This window comes from Lucilia sericata, unplaced genomic scaffold (genome assembly GCF_015586225.1).
Source record: "Lucilia sericata isolate MDLA Ls3-8-SP2 unplaced genomic scaffold, ASM1558622v1 Contig000687F_arrow, whole genome shotgun sequence".
NCBI lineage: Eukaryota > Metazoa > Arthropoda > Insecta > Diptera > Calliphoridae > Lucilia > Lucilia sericata.
In genome coordinates this window covers 26,261-48,337 of record NW_023994690.1, presented here as the reverse complement: position 1 = coordinate 48,337, position 22,077 = coordinate 26,261, and the positions used below count along the sequence as shown (strand labels likewise).

The window sequence follows — 22,077 nt, the reverse complement described above, 5'->3', positions numbered from 1 at the left end:
AGCAAGACGAGAAATCTCCTCAAAATGAGCAAGTCTGAGGTTAGTATGATGGTACGTATTCTGAGTGGACACACAGGATTACGTGCACATTTATACAAAATTGAACGTGCGGATTCAGACGAATGTAGAGCGTGTGGAGAGGACAGTGAAACTCTGGGCACCATCTTTGCCATTGTCAGGAATTCGTCGAAGTTAGATCCAAGAATCTTGGAAGTGATGTTATTCCGGAAATAACATTCTTAACCAACACCGATTGGTTTCTGAACATGGAAAAATAATACATTCAGTGAACAATTTTTCTTTTTTTTTTTCATGAATTGGAGAGCACAACAGGCCCGATAGTGGCCTAGGTGTATTTCTTCGGATTTGATGTAGTATACATCCTCCTAACCTACTTGATCTTTGGATCTTCACACTCTAGGTAAAGAATCACCATGAACACTATGATTTCCCGGTGGAGTTTGAAGCTTTTTAACCTAAACCTACGGTTGTGAAACCTGAAATTCGAGACATGTAAGTATTCGTGGATCGAGAAAAGTCCCACAAATCATATCCATTGAAAGTGGGAGTCTCAACTAACGCTGGCGAAGGCAAGAATTGTTATAGAATGTAACCCGTAAGGGAACAGAAGAAGGGATCATACATGAAGTAGACAGATTGAGGGTGAAGTAAACCGCGGTGGCAAGAGTTGAGGAGAAGTGTAAGAGTTGGCATAAAATAGAGGTAGGTTCTCCTTGTAAAAACGACGGAAACTTTCAGGAACAGTTGCACTATCTTGATCTCTTAGATTAGCTCGAATGAAGATTTTTCGACTCAAGACCAATTTTGGTTCCGTTACAATTGTACGCTAAAATTTTTTTCCTTCTAAACTGACTATAGGATATACAGATTCAAAAAAACTGATTTATGAAATAATGTCGATTGTTAAAAGATGAATTAAATTAGCAATATTGTAGTGATATTTGGAATTTGACTGAAATACTGTTGCGAATATTAAACAGCAGGCGAAAATGAACGAACGAAACAAATATGCAACAAAAAATGTATTTAAAATCCATAAAGCGTTGTATGAACAATAAATACTTTGACTACCTATGGACAATGGATGATGATGATGGTGGTGATGATTGCAATTTATAGTGGGAAAAAGGAAAAAAAGACTAATATAAAAATGACACTCAATTTTAAACAACAGGGCAGACGAATGGGCTGACAGACAGACAAAATGACAAAACAACAGTGAACATTTTTTTTTGTAAAATGTTGTGACGAATATCGTATGACAAATTCAATTAGAGATGATTTAGAGAGTTTGTTAAAGTGACTTTTGCCTGGAACGCTTATTTCGTTTGCTCTAGCCTGTAGCTAGAATTTAATGAGAGTTGGGCATATTTGATAATGCCAAAAAATATTGTCAGTTTGTGCATGGAATTCAAATCGATTTATTGTTTCAATTTAACAATGAATGAATGAGATTAATTTTGCCAATTGAGGCGATATGTATAACATAGGAGAAACATATAGACAAAGTATATTTTAGGTGTACCTACACCTTTTTTACATTACTTGGGGTTATATCTACCTCTAAGTATTTTCTTTATATAGGAAAATTGTTGATTTCATATAATTTCGTTTAAATAATGCAATGGAATTCAATGAGCTTAGTTCACTCTCTCTCTCTCTGCCTCAGAGTATATAAATTGTTTGTGCCAGTTGGTTACAGCAAGCATTCCTGCATACAACTTTGTCGGACATATTTCAAATTAAATTCAACAAAATGTTTAAAATTGTTAGTAGGATTACGTTTACTCCAATCTTTCATTAATTAATAATTATTCCTTCTTATTCCAGTTCTTCTTGCTATTCGCTGCTTTGTTGGCTTTCGCCGCTGCTGCTCCCTCTCCAGTAGCTTCACCCGATCCAGCTCCTGCCCCTGCTCCTCAAGTATTTTACAGCGGCTATCCTGCCTTTGGTTATGCTGCTTATCCTGCCGTCTACTATGGTTGATCCGTTTAACATTTGCTTTGGATTAATAATACATATATTTGATTGAGTAACTTAGTCGGAACACGAATCGGAATTGGAACAGTAATGGAATGGATATTGGGAATATGGCCTCGTTTTCATGTTAGATCTTAGTGTTTTTGTTTTTTATTTTTAAACATTTTTTGTTTTATTAAATGCATTTAAAAAGATAAGAAATTTGTCTTTTATTATTAGAAGTGTCGGGGAAAAGAGAGATAAGACTAAGATATGAAAATTGTCAGATCTTAAACCGGCCCACTTTTTTTTTTTAAACCAACACTCAGGAGATGTGGGGGGAAGTTGACATATATAGAATATAAGACCTAAGAACGAATTCTCATTGTAGAGCAATGTGCGATTCAATCTACTGCAAATGGGTGTGTTCTATCGGAAAGAATTTGCCTTATTTCAGAAGAATATTTAACTGTGAAACGTGCCCCACATTGAGATGGTGATTTAAAGAATGAATGAACGAAAAGTAGCTACGAGAGATTCCTACTAGATCTGTAAATAGTGTCATTCATTGGCGCAAAGTAGCGACATCAAATGCAATTGAATTTTACCATGCCACACCATGCCACATCCTAACGAATGTCCCCCCTTGATAAAATACCGTCATCTTGGTGTATTGCAAACCTGGAGTAAAGAGGTGCTACCAGGACTATAAACTGGGGATGACATTTCACTCCCTGGCTATTCCTTGGATGATTTTACATGGGGTCTAAACAGAGAACCACATAATCTGGTACTACGGGTGGCCAGTTGTCCGCATTACTTGACCTGTCAGGTCAGTTGATTGAGGTTCCTTCGGGATCCACGTAGTGGCTGTGGTTTAAGCAGAAATTCGCGGGAAGTGTAAGTTGCTGTTAAAAGACTGATGCACATTGAAATCTATATTTCGGGATAAATTCGGTACTATTGCCGAATGACCATGAATACCCCACAGTGGAGTGACTGTGGGACTAAGTGTTGAAAATGAGTTGATGTTAATTGTATATGATACGGGATAAATGTAGGGGTATGCGAAACTCATTCACCCGTATACCTAGAGTGAGTCCGTCGTATGTTGTTCTCTTATGAGTGTATCGGATAAATGGGAAGTGTGCTGGATTGAATGGCGATGGATGAAAGGTATCTTATACAAGTGATACCATTGAATTTTAGTCTTATTTGATGCTTTCGTATTTCGGTCTACTGGTTACGCCTCTAGGTGCTGTTGCCGACTCAACAGAGGCTATTCCATCTGCATGGTTGTAAATTTAAGTGATTTTTTTGCATCTCGGAAGTTGAGCAACGGGGCAGCAATGGTCAGAGATTATATAGCTTAAGTACTTAAGTGCACGTGTACTGGACCGGAACTTCCATATACGTAAATTGCCACCTGCCAAAATGGGGTGGTTGAGAGTCTTTACAAAAGCTCACCAAGTGGTTGGAAAAGATCACCGTGAAATAGCCCAACACGGCAGGTGTTCACGTAAAGCATTTCCACATTAATCCTAACTAATGCCTTGGATATATCAGGAGCCACAACTTAACTATTGCCAAAGTTTTGAATGGAAATACTTAAAATATTTTTTCTGCGGGTCGTTAAGTAAATTGTTGGGGATGTTGAGATACGCTAATACCCTTTTAACTGCACTAGTTCGAAAAAACATATTCGGCATAGTTAATAGTACTCTTTCCAGCTCGGGCAGTGGTTGATACTTCGCTTCGCTGGAAGCAAGAGCTATTCGCGAATAATTCAGCTAAAAGTTTAGTTTTGTCAATCTGGTCATCATGCTTATACCTTTTTTGCGAATGAAGAATGAATCTAAGAATGTTAACACTTTGGCTCAAGAAGATCTGGAATTTTCATGTGGCGATCAGTTTCGAAGTTTTTACTGCAATGTCAAATTCTGAATGCTCGCTCTCTATATCAGATTCTGCACTTCTGATTAAACCAAGACTTTTGTTTTGACGATGATTTTTCTGTCGTATACTGGACATATTGGGTATACTGGACATATTGGGTACTGACATATATATAGTACTGAAACTGAAATGTCGGGATCTACGAGACATTGATCGTGGTCAAGCTAACATAATAGCAAACATCTGCAGGAACCTGTTCTTAAACTTAAACTGGGATATATTATTCCTAATTAACTATAACACTAACTATTACGGAATGTGTAAAATGGATCGGAATCGTAACTGAATATAAATATATTTCCATTGGTAAGCTCCTCTTCATAAGGGTACCAAGCCACTTAAGGATAGTCGGTTGTGAAAAACCGAATATATCTGCTATAAGAGGAAGCCAACATGACAAATGTAAAACCGTTTGACATTACCTGGGTTGGGTTGGAGGAACGGTGGGTAAGACCACTAAAATCTTATGGGGTGGCATCAAGGAGAGCTAGACGATTGGCCTCCTTATAATGAATAAATCCAACAGTATGTATTCTAGGTTTACGGGTACAATTGGACAAACGTATCTAGACGAATATAGAGTAGCTTACGTAGAAGACAGTGATAAAATCAGTGATTCTCTCATATAAATCTCCTATGATTATATGGGAGTCTGAACTATTTCATAGCATGCGGTTGAACTAGCCTGAGTTCTCATATGTTGGGCTTCCAAGGGTAACATATGCATCTAAACAATGTTATCTTAGACATAGAGAAACAATAAATTTAGACGACATGTGGACACTTCCGTTTCTATACTAATATTTTAGCACTAAACTCCAAAACAATTTGGATAAGTGTGTGCAAAAATTGTTCACTTCGATGGTTTGATGTTATGAATTTTAATTAAGTCGGGGTTTGAAATCAATAAATCAATTTCATTGAATTGAATTATTTATTATATATTTAACTTCTGTTTCACCTGTTTCTCCTTCAATTTTGTTCTACACAATGATGATATAATATTTTTATTACCTCTTTGTGGTCTGCATTTAGATATCATCTTTTTTGGTTAGATCTTCAGGCGTATAAAAGGCTGGTGCAGATTTCAAACAACAAGCATTCCTGCATTTAACTTTGCCAGTTATAATTCAAACTAAACTCTAAAAAATGTTCAAAATCGTAAGTTTTGGTTATTTTTGGAAATATTTATAATATCGTTATTCTAAGTAAAAGAAGTTTAATGGATTTTTCTTGTTATTTTAGTTCTTCTTGTTGTTCGCTGTCTTGTTGGCTTTGGCCACAGCTGCTCCCTCTCCCGTAGCCTCTCCTGAACCAGCTCCAGCACCCGCCCCTCAAGTATACTATAGTGGTTATCCTGCCTATGGTTATGCTGCTCCCGCTGTTTATTATGGTTGAATGGAGTTGATATGGATTTTACGGAATGGATATTATGAACATGGACTTGTAATAATTTTGTACCTAAGGTTTTGTTTTAATAAATTTGTTTAACTAAATGCATTCATAAAAAAATTTTAGAACATTATTTATTAAGTTGGTCTATAACGGGATATATATATATTCGTTAACGATCTGGTTGTGTTTTAGATATTTACCTATTGTCATTTAAAAAACAATAATTCCTAAACAAAATAAAACTCAATTTGTCTTTAAAGCCGAAGAAAAACTTTAAACCCTTGGCCCAGCATGCCTGAGTTTAAAACGACAAGATCTCTATATCGCACTCGTACAGTGCGCAGCATAACACGAACTATGCAGCCCATTGCCAGCAAATATCTCATTGATTTTCGTGCAGAAGAAGTTGATAGCTCAAACAGAAGAAAATCCAAAGTAGCCACTCAACGTAATTCTTTTCGAACGGCGGATACAGTATTGGATCGTATCATAGGTAAACTTAAAAGAGACTTCAAGCCTGAAGACATATTACTTCTGATAACGCCCGCTAGTACACATGCAAAACGTTATAAGTTACATGTTATAGAGCGTCATAGACAAGGTCACTTGGGTATGACCACAATCACACACAATGAATTGTCCCGTTGGAAAGCAAGTAAGGCCTTTCAGAAATATTGTCTGGTATTTGGTTCTCGTTATATAGATTTGAAAACGGTAGTGCTGCAAACCGAAACCATTAAAAGTCTGGTCAACATTTTAAATAGAAAATGTTGTGTCGAAGCAAAAGATTTACAACTTCCCGCTAAAATATCTAATACTAGCTCTGCCGGTGATTATTTTAATGCAGAAACTGTACACAGCATTAAACTACAAGATAGTTTCATACAAACTGATCCAGAAATCGCCGATAATATTGCCTTTTCTCTTAAAGATATATTACAACTTATAGACACCATTAATCAGACGTTAGAACCTTGCAAAAACGATATAGAACGTTTCTTTTTGATGGCCGATAAAATGAAATTTTCTCTTGTCGTGCGTCCCGAATTGTTATGGAAATCAAATACTCTTGCTCTTAATACAACGCAGGAAAATTGTGATCTTTTTCAGATAGAATCCTATTTACCAGGCAACTGTTATCTGGGCTGTATAACTATGCTGGAAAATGATCTAATGCATTACATGGACTTATTTCCAAAACTTTTATATCATATTCATGTTATTGAGGATGTCTTTGAACTAACTCCCTTGCCGAGGTTTTTGGTGGAGCTATTAAAAATTATTTTTGGTTTCCTGAAATTGGAACTATTATATGATGCTTTGGGGGAGTTGATATTTGAATGGTATAAGAATTTTACATATTTGTAAGAGCTAATTATCCTCTTTGTATTGTTATTGTTTTAGGGAATTAAAGCTCTGGGAATATTTCACAATAAACGAGAGAACTATTCGTATGAAACTTATTTATGCCGATTAAAAAGATAGATAGATAGATAGATAGATAGATAGATAGATAGATAGATAGATAGATAGATAGATAGATAGATAGATAGATAGATAGATAGATAGATAGATAGATAGATAGATAGATAAATAAATATTCATAACTGGAGTAGGTTCTAATGTGGTTGGTCATACCCAACTATACTTTCCTACTTGTTTTAATTTTTTGTTTGCAATTAAAATGTTTTGAACATAAATCATGCATGTTAAAGCATGATTTTAATTATTTATCGCTCTAATAACAAAGTAAATTTGGAAAAGTAATTGTAAGCTTGATTAAATTCTATTAACTTCAACAAATTGAGAAAAGCTAAAAGTGTTTTAATTCCAGAATAATAATTACTACATTAAAAGTAACAAATATGAGTGTTATAGTCGGCTATAACGAATCTTATATAACCGTCATCAAAACATGTTTTTCAAATTTAACATGAACTCTTTATATGGACTTAAAGGTTTATGAATATATCCTTGTGTGTTTTATTTAGAACATTATTGTATAGGCTTCCTTAACGGCACCTTGGGATATATACATGGATATATGTTTATTGTTTTTATTAAATCGGAAGGCTGAAATTCGAAAATGTCGCTTATAATTGCATCAGTTGCTTGCAAAATATCAAATATGTTTTACAAAGTAATTGCTTAACATAGGGTACTTATACTTATTTTTCTTTAGCAATTCCATATTTCCAGCTTCCATCGAAAGAAAAAAATGAAGAAAAGTAATAAAAAGCAAGAGAAAGCGAAAATTATTAAAGAAAAACTTTTACAAAATAAGTTAAAAAATATATTAACAAATGAAACGAAAAGAAACTTTTCATTTCGTTTTGAGACTTTTTTTCAACTATTTAATACCAAGACGACCGAACAAAAGGTAATAATATAAATGGATAGAGTTTTAATTGCACCCACTTACACAAACATATTTTTATAGCAACAACAATTAAGGAAAAAGGACCAAAAAAATGGATAAACCATGATTTTATTGTTGTAAGTAACAAATACTTTTAATTATCGCTAAAACTTTATTAATGGGGTGTATTAGAAAAGGATTATTGTTTATTTATTGGTGTTTTCCAAAGAAATTTACCATCTTACTTTGAAATAAAACAATAAGTAAGAAAGAGGTAGTCAGGTAATATAGAACAGCAATTGTAGATTCGTTGGTTCCTCTAGGTTAAAAACGAATCACCACCGTACATGTACAAAGACTTTACTCAACTATTTCCGCTTTATATTCTGTGACCAGTCCAGTTTCGGAATCTCTCGTAATATTTAGAACTAAGTTGTATATGTAATAGAGGTAAGAGGCCCAACGTATTTCAATAAGTTCAGGGAATTTTTATACCTACTTGACCCCAGTTCATGTACAAAGACTTTACTCAACTATTTCCGCTTTATATTCTATGACCAGTAGAGTTTCGGAATCTCTGGTAGTATTTAGAACAAATTACAGCCTTTCTCGTATGTGAACGTCGCAGCTCATTCTCCATCAGGTTGGTGGTAGGTCAAGGATAAAGGAGAAAAAGAAGGAAACTGCCCCGTAGCACAATATCAATGGAAGTAACTAACTACGAACGAACTAACTAACTAACTAACGAACTAACTAACTAACTACTAAAACGACTAACGAACGAACGAACGAAGAACGAACGAACGAACGAAACGAACGAACGAACGAACGAACGAACGAACGAACGAAACGAACGAACGAACGAACGAACGAACGAACGAACGAACGAACGAACGAACGAACGAAGAACGAACGAACGAACGAACGAACGAACGAACGAACGAACAACGAACGAACGAACAAAACGAACGAACGAAACGAACGAACGAACGAACGAAGAACGAACGAACAACGAACGAACGAACGAACGAACGAACGCGAACGAACGAAACGAACGAACGAACGAACGAACGAACGACTAAACGAACGAACGAACGAACGAACGAAAACGAACGAACGAAGAACGAACGAAAACGAACGAACGAACGAACGAACGAACGAACAAAGAACAAAACGAACTAACAACGAACTAAAAACAACTAACACAAAAACGAACGAACGAACAAAAACGAAACGAACTAAGAACTAACGAACGAACGAACAACGAACGAAACGAAAACGAACGAACGAACTAACAACGAACGAACAACGAACGAACGAAACGAACGAACAACAACGAACGAAACGAACGAACACTAAAACTAACGAACGAACTAACGAACGAACGAACGAACGAAAGAACTAACGAACTAACGAACGAAAAAACAAAACTAACTAACGAACTAAAACTACGAACGAACTAACGAAACGAACACGAACTACTAACGAACTAACGAAACGAACTAACTAACTAACGAACGAACTAACTAACTAACGAACTAACGAACTAACGAACTAAAACTAACTAACGAACGAACTAACTAACTAACGAACGAACTAACAACTAACTACTAACTAACTAACTAACTAACGAACTAACAAACTAATAACTAACTAACTAACTAACTAACGAACTAACTAACTAACTAAAACTAACTAAACTAACTAATAACAACTAACTAAAACTAACTAACTAACTAACTAACTAACTAACGAACTAACTAACTAACTAACTAACTAACTAACTAACTAACTAACTAACTAACTAACTAACTAACTAACTAACTGACTGACTGACTGACTAACTAACTAGCTAAGGGTGTCCCGTGAACCACTCTTTTTCTGGGAATACCTCTCAAGCGATGCGTATCAATGTAATAAATAATAGAAGAATAAAAATATTCGGTTCCCTACTTTTAATTATTTTTCCAAAATTCCCAATTTTGAGATCAACTTTTCTGAACCGATTGTACTGAGATTAAGATTTTCAATCGTTGATGGGGAACTGAGGATTTTTCAGAAAAATATTTTCTATTATTCATTACAATAATACGTATTGATTGAATGGTATTCCTACATAGGATTCTTAAAAAGCCATATCGTCGAGACACTACTTCAGACCGATAGGGACAGCAGTCCAGATTTCAGCATTTCAACATAGATGAGACGCTTTTCTTTTTCTACCAAATAGATATTATTACCTTGCCGTCAGTTATAGTGGGGATATCAACAAAATTAATCTTACCTCCGGAATGTCCCGAGTAATATTGGGCAAAAGATTATGAACTCAGCGACAACTATACGAACAGAAAAATTTACACAGAAAGGAAGTATCGAACTTTTACAAGAATAGTGTTATTAATTTGTTGTCCAGTGTCTAATTTTAACTGGCTTTATGCCAAATCATAAGAAATAAATTCAAAACCCATAAATGTATAAAATTTGTACACTTAGTTACTTTACTACACTAGTGAAGTAAGTTGTTGTTATTGTTGGATTTTTTGTTTTAGTAAATAGCCAAAATTCCTGCTTTTTCGAGAATTCTTTTTTCCTGTTTTTGTATATGTTGACCAGTGATGTGGTGTAGATTCATTCATTTAAATTCAAACTGTTGGTTGTGTATGATGTGATGCGATGCGATATGATGGCGATTCCTGATTGTGATGGTGATTCGTAATCTCATTTCTATTTGAGAACATTTTATGAATTTTAAAATCATTCATTGTTAAAAATACAAAAACAAAATCATTATTTTTAATACGGATTTAGTTACTTTTTAGTGAGTTTGTGTATTTGTTTTATTTTTCATATTTCAATTGTTGTTATTGCCTTTTGGAAGAGGAGGGGTATTAGGGAAAACATTAGTATTTTCTTTCCCCAAATGCAAAGCCCAATTTTTCAAATGTTGCATAAATTCGTAATTTGCATGCATGAACATGCATCATCGTCATCTAATGCAATGGCGACTATTTAACTATTTTTTTTTTGTTTTATTATTTTTATTTTCCGCAATTTTTGTTGATTCTAAATCTCATATTTTCATAGAATATTTGTGGCATAATGTATGTAAAAACCACGAAAATGTTTTAGTTCCCACAAAATACCGCAATAAGTAAGTATGGTTGGGGGGATCAATGGGTGTGTTAGGTAAACGAAAACATTTAATGACACGTAAAAATGTTTGAATGATGACTATATAGAATGAGTGAGTAAAAGTGGCAAAATATCATCAATAGGTTTGTGCAGTTGTTGTTGTTTTCCCTAACCCATTTATTTATTATTTTTATTTACATTTGACCCATAAAATCCAAAACGTACGGAGAGCCAAAGCGTGTAAAGTTGTGCCCACATATTGTCCACAGTACACATCACGCACTATAATGAGTAATTATTACAATTGCAATTGTTATTATTTTTTTGTGAGCAAAAATGTATTATTAAGTTCTACATTATCTATTTAGCATAAATGTTGGAGTATTGTATTTCAATACGGAATGATTTGAAATATATATATTTTTTTTTGCAAATAATGTGTTTGTAAATATATAAAGTTAAACAAATTGATTAGTTATGGCAAACATTTAAATGTTGTAAATGATAGTTTTACAGTGAAATAAAATAAAATCTCGTGAAGAGAACGGTAGGTCCGAACCATGATGGATTTCAAAGGCTAATGCTCCTAAAGAAAGCGTATAGAATATCTGTCAACAATGCTAATATGAACAATAACTCAGGGAGCTGGGTCTAAGGTTTTAACTTTAACACTTTCAAACGGAAAACCAAAAGGGCTAAGCAGTTCTGGGGAGATTTGAAAAGTATAACATTCCGCCTATGGAAGTTACTTTCCGAACAAAAGGTTTCTCAATGAAACTAGATGGTAGGTTTTGGGGAAAGTAGTACCGAATCACTTAAAAGTCTTAATGATATTCATGTCAATCCCGCAGTCCTGTACTATAAGGCAGAAAACGCATATCTTAAGGACGATCAGCGCTGTTTTACGTCGAGGAAACATTTGATAGAAATTAATGTATCATTTGATATTTAAGTATTTGTATTTAAAGGATGTCTACAGGAGCATAAATATATCTTCTATTATTTTGTGAGAATAAAAGAACAGCTTTGCGTAATCGCCACAATCTGTCATGACAACTTTTTTGGATATAGAGGGTGCCATCAACAATGCATTTATATTCTTTATAGTTGAGGTTCTGAGGGATTGATAAAAGTATAACACTGAACGAGAAATATGTTGAATAGGACCTTTCAAATCAGAAATACCAACAGGAAAACACTGGGCTACCAACATTATACTTGGGTATGATTCGTTCTATATTTATGCTTATAGTTAAAAAAACTGTAAGAGGGGTACTGCCTCGGTAAAATTTTTCGACATTTCTTGGATATGTATTTATTTTTCAGGCTGAAACCAATACAACCTCGAGAAATATCCCTGAACTATATCGAAACATGGAACTTCTAACCACCATCTAAGTATGCAGCTTGACATCATCCCTTAGGAATCCAACCTTGGACATGAAATTTATACTCAATAGAATTCACTTTCTGTATCATCTTAGCATTTACTTAGGACATTCACTCTTTTGCCCTTGATCGTAATTCGTTAGGAGTTCTTATAGCTGATCTTTAAGTGCACAGGTTGTGATATCATATCATATGTAGCATAAGCCTCTTATTTAAACTAAAGGGTCTCAGGGATGTGTCACTAATGAATCTTATCAAATTTAGATTATAACAAGTACCGATTTGTTTTCACGTGTACTATGGGAATGATTAGATCGGCAAAATGATCTGCAAATGTTCCGAATGTGAATGATTGTTGTAAACTGAAAACCAACTGGGGTTTGCTTTTGGGGCAGACACATGAAAGGTACTATATATATTTCTCTTCAGTAGCTGTTGATGTAGCTACCTATGAAAAAGTACTTTACCAAGATATCTCAGATAACGCTCTTAAAGGAATATGCTAAAGGTTTTCTACAGTTTCCCAAGGAAAACCGTACCTTTTGAAACGTTTTCGATGGGTTCAGAAAGTTAACCTATAACACGACATCTTATATACTATAGACTAGACTATAGACTAGACCATAGACTAGACTATAGACTAGACTATAGACTAGACTATAGACTAGACTATAGACTAGACTATAGACTAGATTATAGACTAGACTATAGACTAGACTATAGACTAGACTATAGACTAGACTATAGACTAGACTATACTAGTATAGACTAGATTATAGACTAGACTATAGACTAGACTATAGACTAGACTATAGACTAGACTATAGACTAGACTATAGACTAGACTATAGACTAGATTATAGACTAGACTATAGACTAGACTATAGACTAGACTATAGACTAGACTATAGACTAGACTATAGACTAGACTATAGACTAGACTATAGACTAGACTATAGACTAGACTATAGACTAGACTATAGACTAGACTATAGACTAGACTATAGACTAGACTATAGACTAGACTATAGACTAGACTATAGACTAGACTATAGACTAGACTATAGACTAGACTATAGACTAGACTATAGACTAGACTATAGACTAGACTATAGACTAGACTATAGACTAGACTATAGACTAGACTAAACTAGACTATAGACTAGACTATAGACTAGACTATAGACTAGACTATAGACTAGACTATAGACTAGACTATAGACTAGACTATAGACTAGACTATAGACTAGACTATAGACTAGACTATAGACTAGACTATAGACTAGACTATAGACTAGACTATAGACTAGACTATAGACTAGACTATAGACTAGACTATAGACTGACTATAGACTAGACCATAGACTAGACTATAGACTAGACTATAGACTAGACTATAGACTAGACTATAGACTAGACTATAGACTAGACTATAGACTAGACTATAGACTATGACTAGGACTACTAGACTAGGACTATAGACTAGACTAGGACTAGACATAGACTAGACTATAGACTAGACTATAGACTAGACTATAGACTAGACCTATAGACTAGACTATAGAACTAGACTATAGACTGACTATAGACTAGACTATAGACTAGACTATAGACTAGACTATAGACTAGACTATAGACTAGACTATAGACTAGACTATAGACTAGACTAATAGACTAGACTATAGACTAGACTATAGACTAGACTATAGACTAGACTATAGACTAGACTATAGACTAGACTATAGACTAGACTATAGACTAGACTATAGACTAGACTATAGACTAGACTATAGACTAGACTATAGACTAGACTATAGACTAGACTATAGACTAGACTATAGACTAGACTATAGACTAGACTATAGACTAGACTATAGACTAGACTATAGACTAGACTATAGACTAGACTATAGACTAGACTATAGACTAGACTATAGACTAGACTATAGACTAGACTATAGACTAGACTATAGACTAGACTATAGACTAGACTATAGACTAGACTATAGACTAGACTATAGACTAGACTATAGACTAACTATAGACTAGACTATAGACTAGACTATAGACTAGACAATAGACTAGACAATAGACTAGACTATAGACTAGACTATAGACTAAACTATAGACTAGACTATAGACTAGACTATAGACTAGACTATGGACTAAACTATTGACTAGACTATAGACTAGACTATAGACTAGACTATGGACTAAACTATTGACTAGACTATAGACTAGACTATAGACTAGACTATAGACTAGACTATAGACTAGACTATAGACTAGACTATAGACTAGACTATAGACTAGACTATAGACTAGACTATAGACTAGACTATAGACTAGACTATAGACTAGACTATAGACTAGACTATAGACTAGACTATAGACTAGACTATAGACTAGACTATAGACTAGACTATAGACTAGACTATAGACTAGACTATAGACTAGACTATAGACTAGACTATAGACTAGACTATAGACTAGACTATAGACTAGACTATAGACAAGACTATAGACTAGACTATAGACTAGACTATAGACTAGACTATAGACTAGACTATAGACTAGACTATAGACTAGACTATAGACTAGACTATAGACTAGACTATAGACTAGACTATAGACTAGACTAGACTAGACTATAGACTAGACTATAGACTAGACTATAGACTAGACTATAGACTAGACTATAGACTAGACTATAGACTAGACTATAGACTAGACTATAGACTAGACTATAGACTAGACTATAGACTAGACTATAGACTAGACTATAGACTAGACTATAGACTAGACTATAGACTAGACTAGACTAGACTATAGACTAGACTATAGACTAGACTATAGACTAGACTATAGACTAGACTATAGACTAGACTATAGACTAGACTATAGACTAGACTATAGACTAGACTATAGACTAGACTATAGACTAGACTATAGACTAGACTATAGACTAGACTATAGACTAGACTATAGACTAGACTATAGACTAGACTATAGACTAGACTATAGACTAGACTATAGACTAGACTATAGACTAGACTATAGACTAGACTATAGACTAGACTATAGACTAGACTATAGACTAGACTATAGACTAGACTATAGACTAGACTATAGACTAGACTATAGACTAGACTATAGACTAGACTATAGACTAGACTATAGACTAGACTATAGACTAGACTATAGAAAGATATAGACTAGACTATAGACTAGACTATAGACTGACTAAGACTAGACTTTAGACTAGACTATAGACTCGTACTTGACTGATATAGACTAGAATATAGACTAGAATATAGATAGACTATAGACTAGACTATAGGACTAGACTATAGACTAGTACTATAGACTGACTATAGCTATATATAGACTCGACTATAGACATAGGGACTCTAGACTAGAATTAGACTAGCACTATAGGACTAGACTATAGGACTAGACCTATAGACTAGACTATAGACTAGGACTATAGACTAGGACTATAGACTTCGACTATAGACTAGACTATAGACTAGACTATAGACTAGGACTATTAGACTAGACTTATAGACTTAGACTTATAGACTAGACTATAGACTAGGACTATAGACTAGACTATTGAGACCTAGGGACTTATAGACTAGACTATAGACTAGACTATAGACTAGACTATAGACTTAGGACTATAGACTAGGACTATTAGACTAGACTATAGACTAGACTATAGACTAGCCTATAGACTAGACTATAGACTAGACCTATAGCCGTAGACTATAGACTAGCCTATAGACTAGGACTATAGACTAGACTATAGGCCTAGACTCAGACTAGACTATAGATAGACTATAGACTAGACTATAGACTAGACTAGACTAATAGACTAGACTATAGACTAGACTATAGACTAGACTATAGACTAGACTATAGACTAGACTATAGACTAGACTAGACTAGACTATGGACTAGACTGTAGACTAAACTATAGACTAGACTATAGACTAAACTATAGACTAGACTATAGACTAAACTATAGACTAGACTATAGACTAAACTATAGACTAGACTATAGTCCAGAATATAGTCGAGACTAGATACTAGACTAGAGATAGTTTGTTCGTTTGTGTGCAGTTTTTAGAGCAGAAACAAGGTGTTTGTTGCCAATACTTGGAAAACATTTATATTTTTAAGTTTTAACCCCAATAGGTAGTTTGATGGTGGGTTTAAATGACATTGTATCTCTTTGTGTCCTCAAAGATAACTGTTATACACAATTCTTGTTCTTATTTATTCTAAGTTTTTAACGTTTTTTTTTGTAATGGTTGTTGTATTAGCTAAAACTAAAGTGTTATAATTTAAATATTTCCATATTTTTTAAGCATTTGAGTCCTTTTATTTATCTAACTTTTATAGAATCCTTGAAAAAGTATGTAGTACTTTTTACACACGCTAGATGTCACTAGTAATAGTAAATAGTATTTTTTCTAACTGTTATAATGTCCTTATAGCAATCCCTTAAACAAAGTAAATAGTTCAAGGATATTTTAGTTATTAATTGTTATAAACATTTGTAGCTAAGCATGTTGAGCAACTTTTAAATGTAGCACAACAAAAAAACGAGTATCGAACTAGAGAGTTTGTTTTCATAAATAAATTGAGTGACTTTTTACGCTCTTTCTCGCCCTTTCGAGAATGTTTCCTTGCAATTTTGGTGTTTTTGTTATGATAACGGTAACATGAATGGGAGAGTTGTAGGTAAGAGTTTGAGCTATTGTGTGTGTGTTGCAAGGATGCTAAACATAACAATTCTAAAAACTGTGTCAACATGTTTATTGGAGTAAAAAAGGAACACGAAGTTGAGGGGAATAAAAAACAACAAAACACGCATACACGATGTGTTACGCACGAATGTTTCTTGTTGCAAATGAATGCTAATTTTAAAGTACTTTTTTGGTCGTTGGTGGGGCGCGTTAGGGCGCTACTGATGATGATGATGTTGATGGCTGATGTTGATGAGGACGACGCGACGACAATGATGTGAGAATACTTTTGTATGTTGCCAAGAATTTTGTTTTCTTTTTGCTAGCTGCTGCAGCAACAACATTTAAGGATTTAACAGGATTGTAAAACAGTTCAGTATAATTTTGCCATCGCCGTGATTTGTACGCAATTCGAAACGAATCAAGGGAACTAACAAAGAAATTATTGTGTTGTAACGCATTTTCCGATTTTTGTTTTTGGAAAAAAAAATGAAAAAAATATATAAAATAAAACTCATTTGAAAAAAATGATTCGTTTTTCGTGATGCGTTCGTTAGAATGCGTGTTTGAGTGTATGTTGGGCTTAATAAAAAGAGTTAAATAGAAAGGACCTTCATATTGAGTTCATTTTATATTTTCACAATCAGTTGTTATTAAACTTTTGAACCATCATGTCTGAAATAGCCAAATAATACGGAATCTTTAATTAAGCCTTGAAAATGCGTTATACGGAAAATGTCTGACTCGATGTGCTGCTAGTGGGCCAGTAGTGTTTCATGTGTTAGTAGTTAAAATAAAGGAATTTCATATTTTAACAGTTGATGTCATTTATTTGATTTTATTTGTTTTTTTTTTTCGTTTTGTTTCTCATATTCGTGTGCGTTTTAAATGTTATCGTGTGCGAATTAAACGTCATTTGAAACGGATATGTTGCCGGAAATGTTGACATCACTCATGTGTTGGTATCATCGCCTTCCTTAAAACGCGTTTTTCTAATGTTTGTGTAATATTTGCCAAATAGTTTAGGCGTGTGTGTGTGAGTTGGCAATTTTAGTGAAACCATAAAAAGGACTCTTGTAGTCTTAGTATGAGTTTGAAATAAAAATGATGTCATGTTACACATCAACAAAAAAAATTAGAAAGAAGAGAAATTAAATTTTAAATGAAATTACATTTTAAACAGAAGAATGAATATAATAAAAGAAATATGTGATATAAAATAAATGAATAAAGTGATTTGACGAAAATTTTTTAAAAATCATAAGAATTAATATAAAAATTGCTAAAATTTTATTCAAATTTAAAATGTATAGATACTTATGAAAGTTGCAACTTTTAAAGTTACTTCGCCTTTTTTTTACCTCAAAATAAACTTCTTTTTAACAAATATATAACCAAAATGGAACTATTTTAAAACTTAAACAAAAATATGCTTTAATTTTGCACTATATTTAGCTCGTAATCAAAAATTTAGCTGAAATTATATCCAGGACCTAAAAAACAAAATCTGAAGTTCCATCAAAATATATTACAAAAATTAGTATTTAACAAAAACAAGAGGGGGCCAAAAGAAGTCTTTAAGACCTCTACAAATCATAGATTTGTAATAGTAAATCTATAGCCCGACAAGACGGACTGTGTTTTGGTTGAAATCAGTACACAGTTTTATCTAAATAGGTTTATTGTCGTGATACAATTCAAGTCGAGTAAACCAACTTTTGAAACCGATATCTTTCATCAAGATCGGTCAAGAACTCTCTCAGTTACAGTGAGCCAAAATTTGACTCTTTTGTCAAACCGGTACTCTATTAATATTTACCCATAATGGTCCCTGTTTTTGCTTCTTTAAAAGCCTTTTGATCGCTTTGTGGGATGCGAGTGGGAAATTATACTATAAAGTATGGCCAAGTCCGAACCTTTGAACATATGCGCTATACAAGAACGTACAAGAACATTCCACAGTAGTTTGGTTGGTTGGTTAACGTGGTAGTTCACGGTGCGCGAACAGTCAAGTAGAGTCGAAGAGACTCCGTTTTGGCCGGACCACTCCACTCGTCAGATGTAGTATTGCGTAGTATTAGGTCCAGCCTATAGCAGTGAGAAATCTCAGGATATCATTAAGCTTAGATCCAGATATCTCATCAAGGTTAGATAAGATCTTTTTAGGTATATAGCAGGGTATTTGCCGAGAAGATGGAAGGTCGTTTCTTCCTTTTACCTGTCTTTGCAACTGACACAATGTTCATTGAAGGGTAGCCCAGTGTCCTTATATTACTGCTATCAATCTCGATATATCCCATCTAATTCGATTTATAATGTGTCTTGTGCGTTTCTCATTGAAGGAGGGTCACAATATCTTGGCCCCTTTACATGTCTCTAGGTTATTCCAGCTATTTTCAGCCCTTTGAAGATAGATTCTGAGGATACTATATTTGATAAAACCTAATGGGGTTGGTACTGGAACGGCGTTAGAGATATCACAGTAGTTTAGAACAGATTGTTTTTCGGTAATTTTCGATCTATTGAATTGATATAGCAGCCCTTTGTCCTATGCAATTTTGGTCAATTTTAAAATTGTGCGAAACAAGATATTTTCACCTGGATCTCTGGGTTAAAAATTTGCCGCTCTACCTATAGTTGCATAGGTTTTATTGATTTATACTGAATCGATACTAATATGAATATGAGAATGATTTTCGGATTTTTTGACTGATCTAGCAGATTTAAAACCCATAGACCAAAGTATACTTTTCTAACGGATTGCGAAGAAGATATGAAAGAGATTAAAGTTTTAATGAACTTTCAGACCTTTAGGCCTTTGCTTCAAAAATCTGTTTTATAAATAAACGTGTCTTCGCGCTGTTATATCATCACATATATCGCCAAAACAGGGTTTTCAAAATTACCGATAACTCGAAAATCGGATGTGATTGTGAAGTTCTGAGACCAAGGTATGTTTTTGTCTCTGTTTCAAAAATCTGTTTAATAAATAAACGGGTCTTAGCGCTATTGATTATAATGTCACAGATATTGCCAAAAACGGAGTCTTTCAAACATAAGGATATTTCGAAAACCTGATGCGGTTGAGAAGTTCTGTGACTGGATTATGATTCTCAATACTCTAGACATATACCTTGATATATCTGCACCTTGTAATTATACTACAGTTCGCAGATTTTTTTGAGATAATTCGATAAAAATTGTATACGTATTTCAAAAAGACAACCCGTATTGATTTTTGATTGATATCGGTCCATTATTTTACCTAGACCCCATGCAACCGAACTCCCAGAATAGGCCTTTGTAGCTCATAATTATGTGAAGTATACTAGTAACTGCACAAAAATAGGCTTAACTACGTTTCACATAGTTAATGATCAGACCTCATTTGACCCTAGCCCATATAAAAAGTCTTCCTCAGAAAATGGCTTAAATATCTTTATCCTTAAGCAATTGCTTCACACAAACTCTTATTATAATCTACATTGGTTTGGTAATGATGTTAGTAAGGCGTTAAAATATACCGTCCGTCTCCCTGTCTTTCTGTCCGTCCATGTAAACTTTGTAATCGAATTTTCAAAGTAATTTGATAAAATTTAACACGTATGCTTTATTTGACCCAAGAAAGAATCCTATTGAGAATATTTAAAATTGGTCCATTATTTCACCTCTAAGACCTATTTTATCCTCCGAATCTCGGAAGTAGTCGGCAACGAAACGGTGAATGTAATAGCTTTAAAGGGAAGGGTGCTCGAGGTAGTTAACCTTACGAACGCAAAACCATTCGACGCAATAAAAGCTTAATTAAAAATATGGGTGAGAGAATCCCATAAGGCATCTTGGAATAATGAAACGCTGGGTAGAACCCCAAAGATTCTATGGGGTGACCCTGATTAGAGCAAGACGAGAAATCTAATCAAAATGATCAAGTCTGAGGTTAGTATGATGGTACGTATTCTGATTGGACACACACAGGATTACGAGCACATCAATATAAAATTGGACGTGCGGATTCAGATTAATGTAAAGCATGTGGAGAGGACAGTGAAACTCTGGAGCACTTTCTTTGCCACTGTCAGGCATTCGCCGAAGTTAGATTCAAGTATCTTGGAAGGGATGTTATTTCGGAAATAACATTCCTGACTAACACTGTTTGGAAAATTCATAGGAATTACTTCCAGGAAACTGAGTTTCTGAACATTGAAAAATAAAACATTCAGTGAAAATTCTTTTTTCTCATGAAAAGGAGCGTGTATTTTTTCGGATTTGATGTAGTATACATCCTGCTATCAACCTAACCTATCCTCCGAATCTAATTATGTCTTCAAATTATGACATGATAATGCAGTTGATCGATTGTGCAGTTTTCTAAGTTTTCTGTCTGTCCGCCCATAGAAATTAACTACAAGGCCAATTTTCAAGATAATTTGATAAAATTTGACACGTATGTATACTTTGTTTGACCCACGAATCCCTATTTTTTTCTCCAACGAATCAAATTATAATATGATAAGGCAGTTGTTTGGATAATGCAGTGCAAAGAAGAAGACGTGCAAAGTTTATTTTAAAAACCCTAATTTAGTATTCCTTTCAATCCGATAATTATAATCTATTTAAGTTGAAAAATTTCAGGTTTTTATTAAATTAATCACTAAAACATAAAAAGCCTTGGTTGTATGCCAAACTAAAGCCAATTTATAGATTCAAATAAAGTGAATTTATGAAAATTTTTGTAGCAGCTTAAAATTGCATATTTGTAATATTTTGGTAAAGTAATTGAAATTCATAACTTTTTACTGAACAAACAATTTCATTAAAAGTCAATTATATATTTAGTTTTTTTCCTTTTATTTTTAAAATAATTCTGACGTAGACCAGTTGAACTTTTAAAATAAATGCTGTGCAAGTGAATTTTTTTCTAATTAAAGTTTTAATAAAATACAATTTTATTTATTTTATTTAAAACCAATAAAAACGTTTAGTTTATTATGAAAAAAATAAGTAAGAAGGTATTATGTGTAATGAAAATATTGAAAGAATAAAATCAGTAGAATATTAAAATCAAATAATGATTATATAACAGTAATAAAGTAAAATTAATATAATAAAAAA

The 22,077-nt window shown here is 33.8% G+C and overlaps 3 protein-coding genes across 3 annotated transcripts; all 3 read left to right on the top strand.

Moving 5' to 3' along the window:
- The first annotated feature begins 1,629 nt into the window (after positions 1 to 1,629).
- Positions 1,630 to 2,198, top strand: LOC119607322 (neuropeptide-like 4). Its single transcript, XM_037961186.1, has 2 exons — positions 1,630 to 1,789; positions 1,852 to 2,198. Exons 1-2 carry the CDS (start codon positions 1,778 to 1,780, stop codon positions 2,005 to 2,007), a joined length of 168 nt encoding a protein of 55 aa, XP_037817114.1. The 5' UTR covers positions 1,630 to 1,777; the 3' UTR covers positions 2,008 to 2,198.
- A 2,792-nt stretch (positions 2,199 to 4,990) lies between these two features.
- LOC119607323 (neuropeptide-like 4) lies at positions 4,991 to 5,448 on the top strand. The gene is made up of 2 exons (XM_037961187.1): positions 4,991 to 5,097; positions 5,182 to 5,448. Exons 1-2 carry the CDS (start codon positions 5,086 to 5,088, stop codon positions 5,332 to 5,334), a joined length of 165 nt encoding a protein of 54 aa, XP_037817115.1. The 5' UTR covers positions 4,991 to 5,085; the 3' UTR covers positions 5,335 to 5,448.
- Positions 5,449 to 5,484: 36 nt separating this feature from the next.
- LOC119607316 lies at positions 5,485 to 6,699 on the top strand. The gene has a single exon (XM_037961180.1). It carries the CDS (start codon positions 5,623 to 5,625, stop codon positions 6,697 to 6,699), a length of 1,077 nt encoding a protein of 358 aa, XP_037817108.1. The 5' UTR covers positions 5,485 to 5,622.
- Positions 6,700 to 22,077: the final 15,378 nt, after the last annotated feature.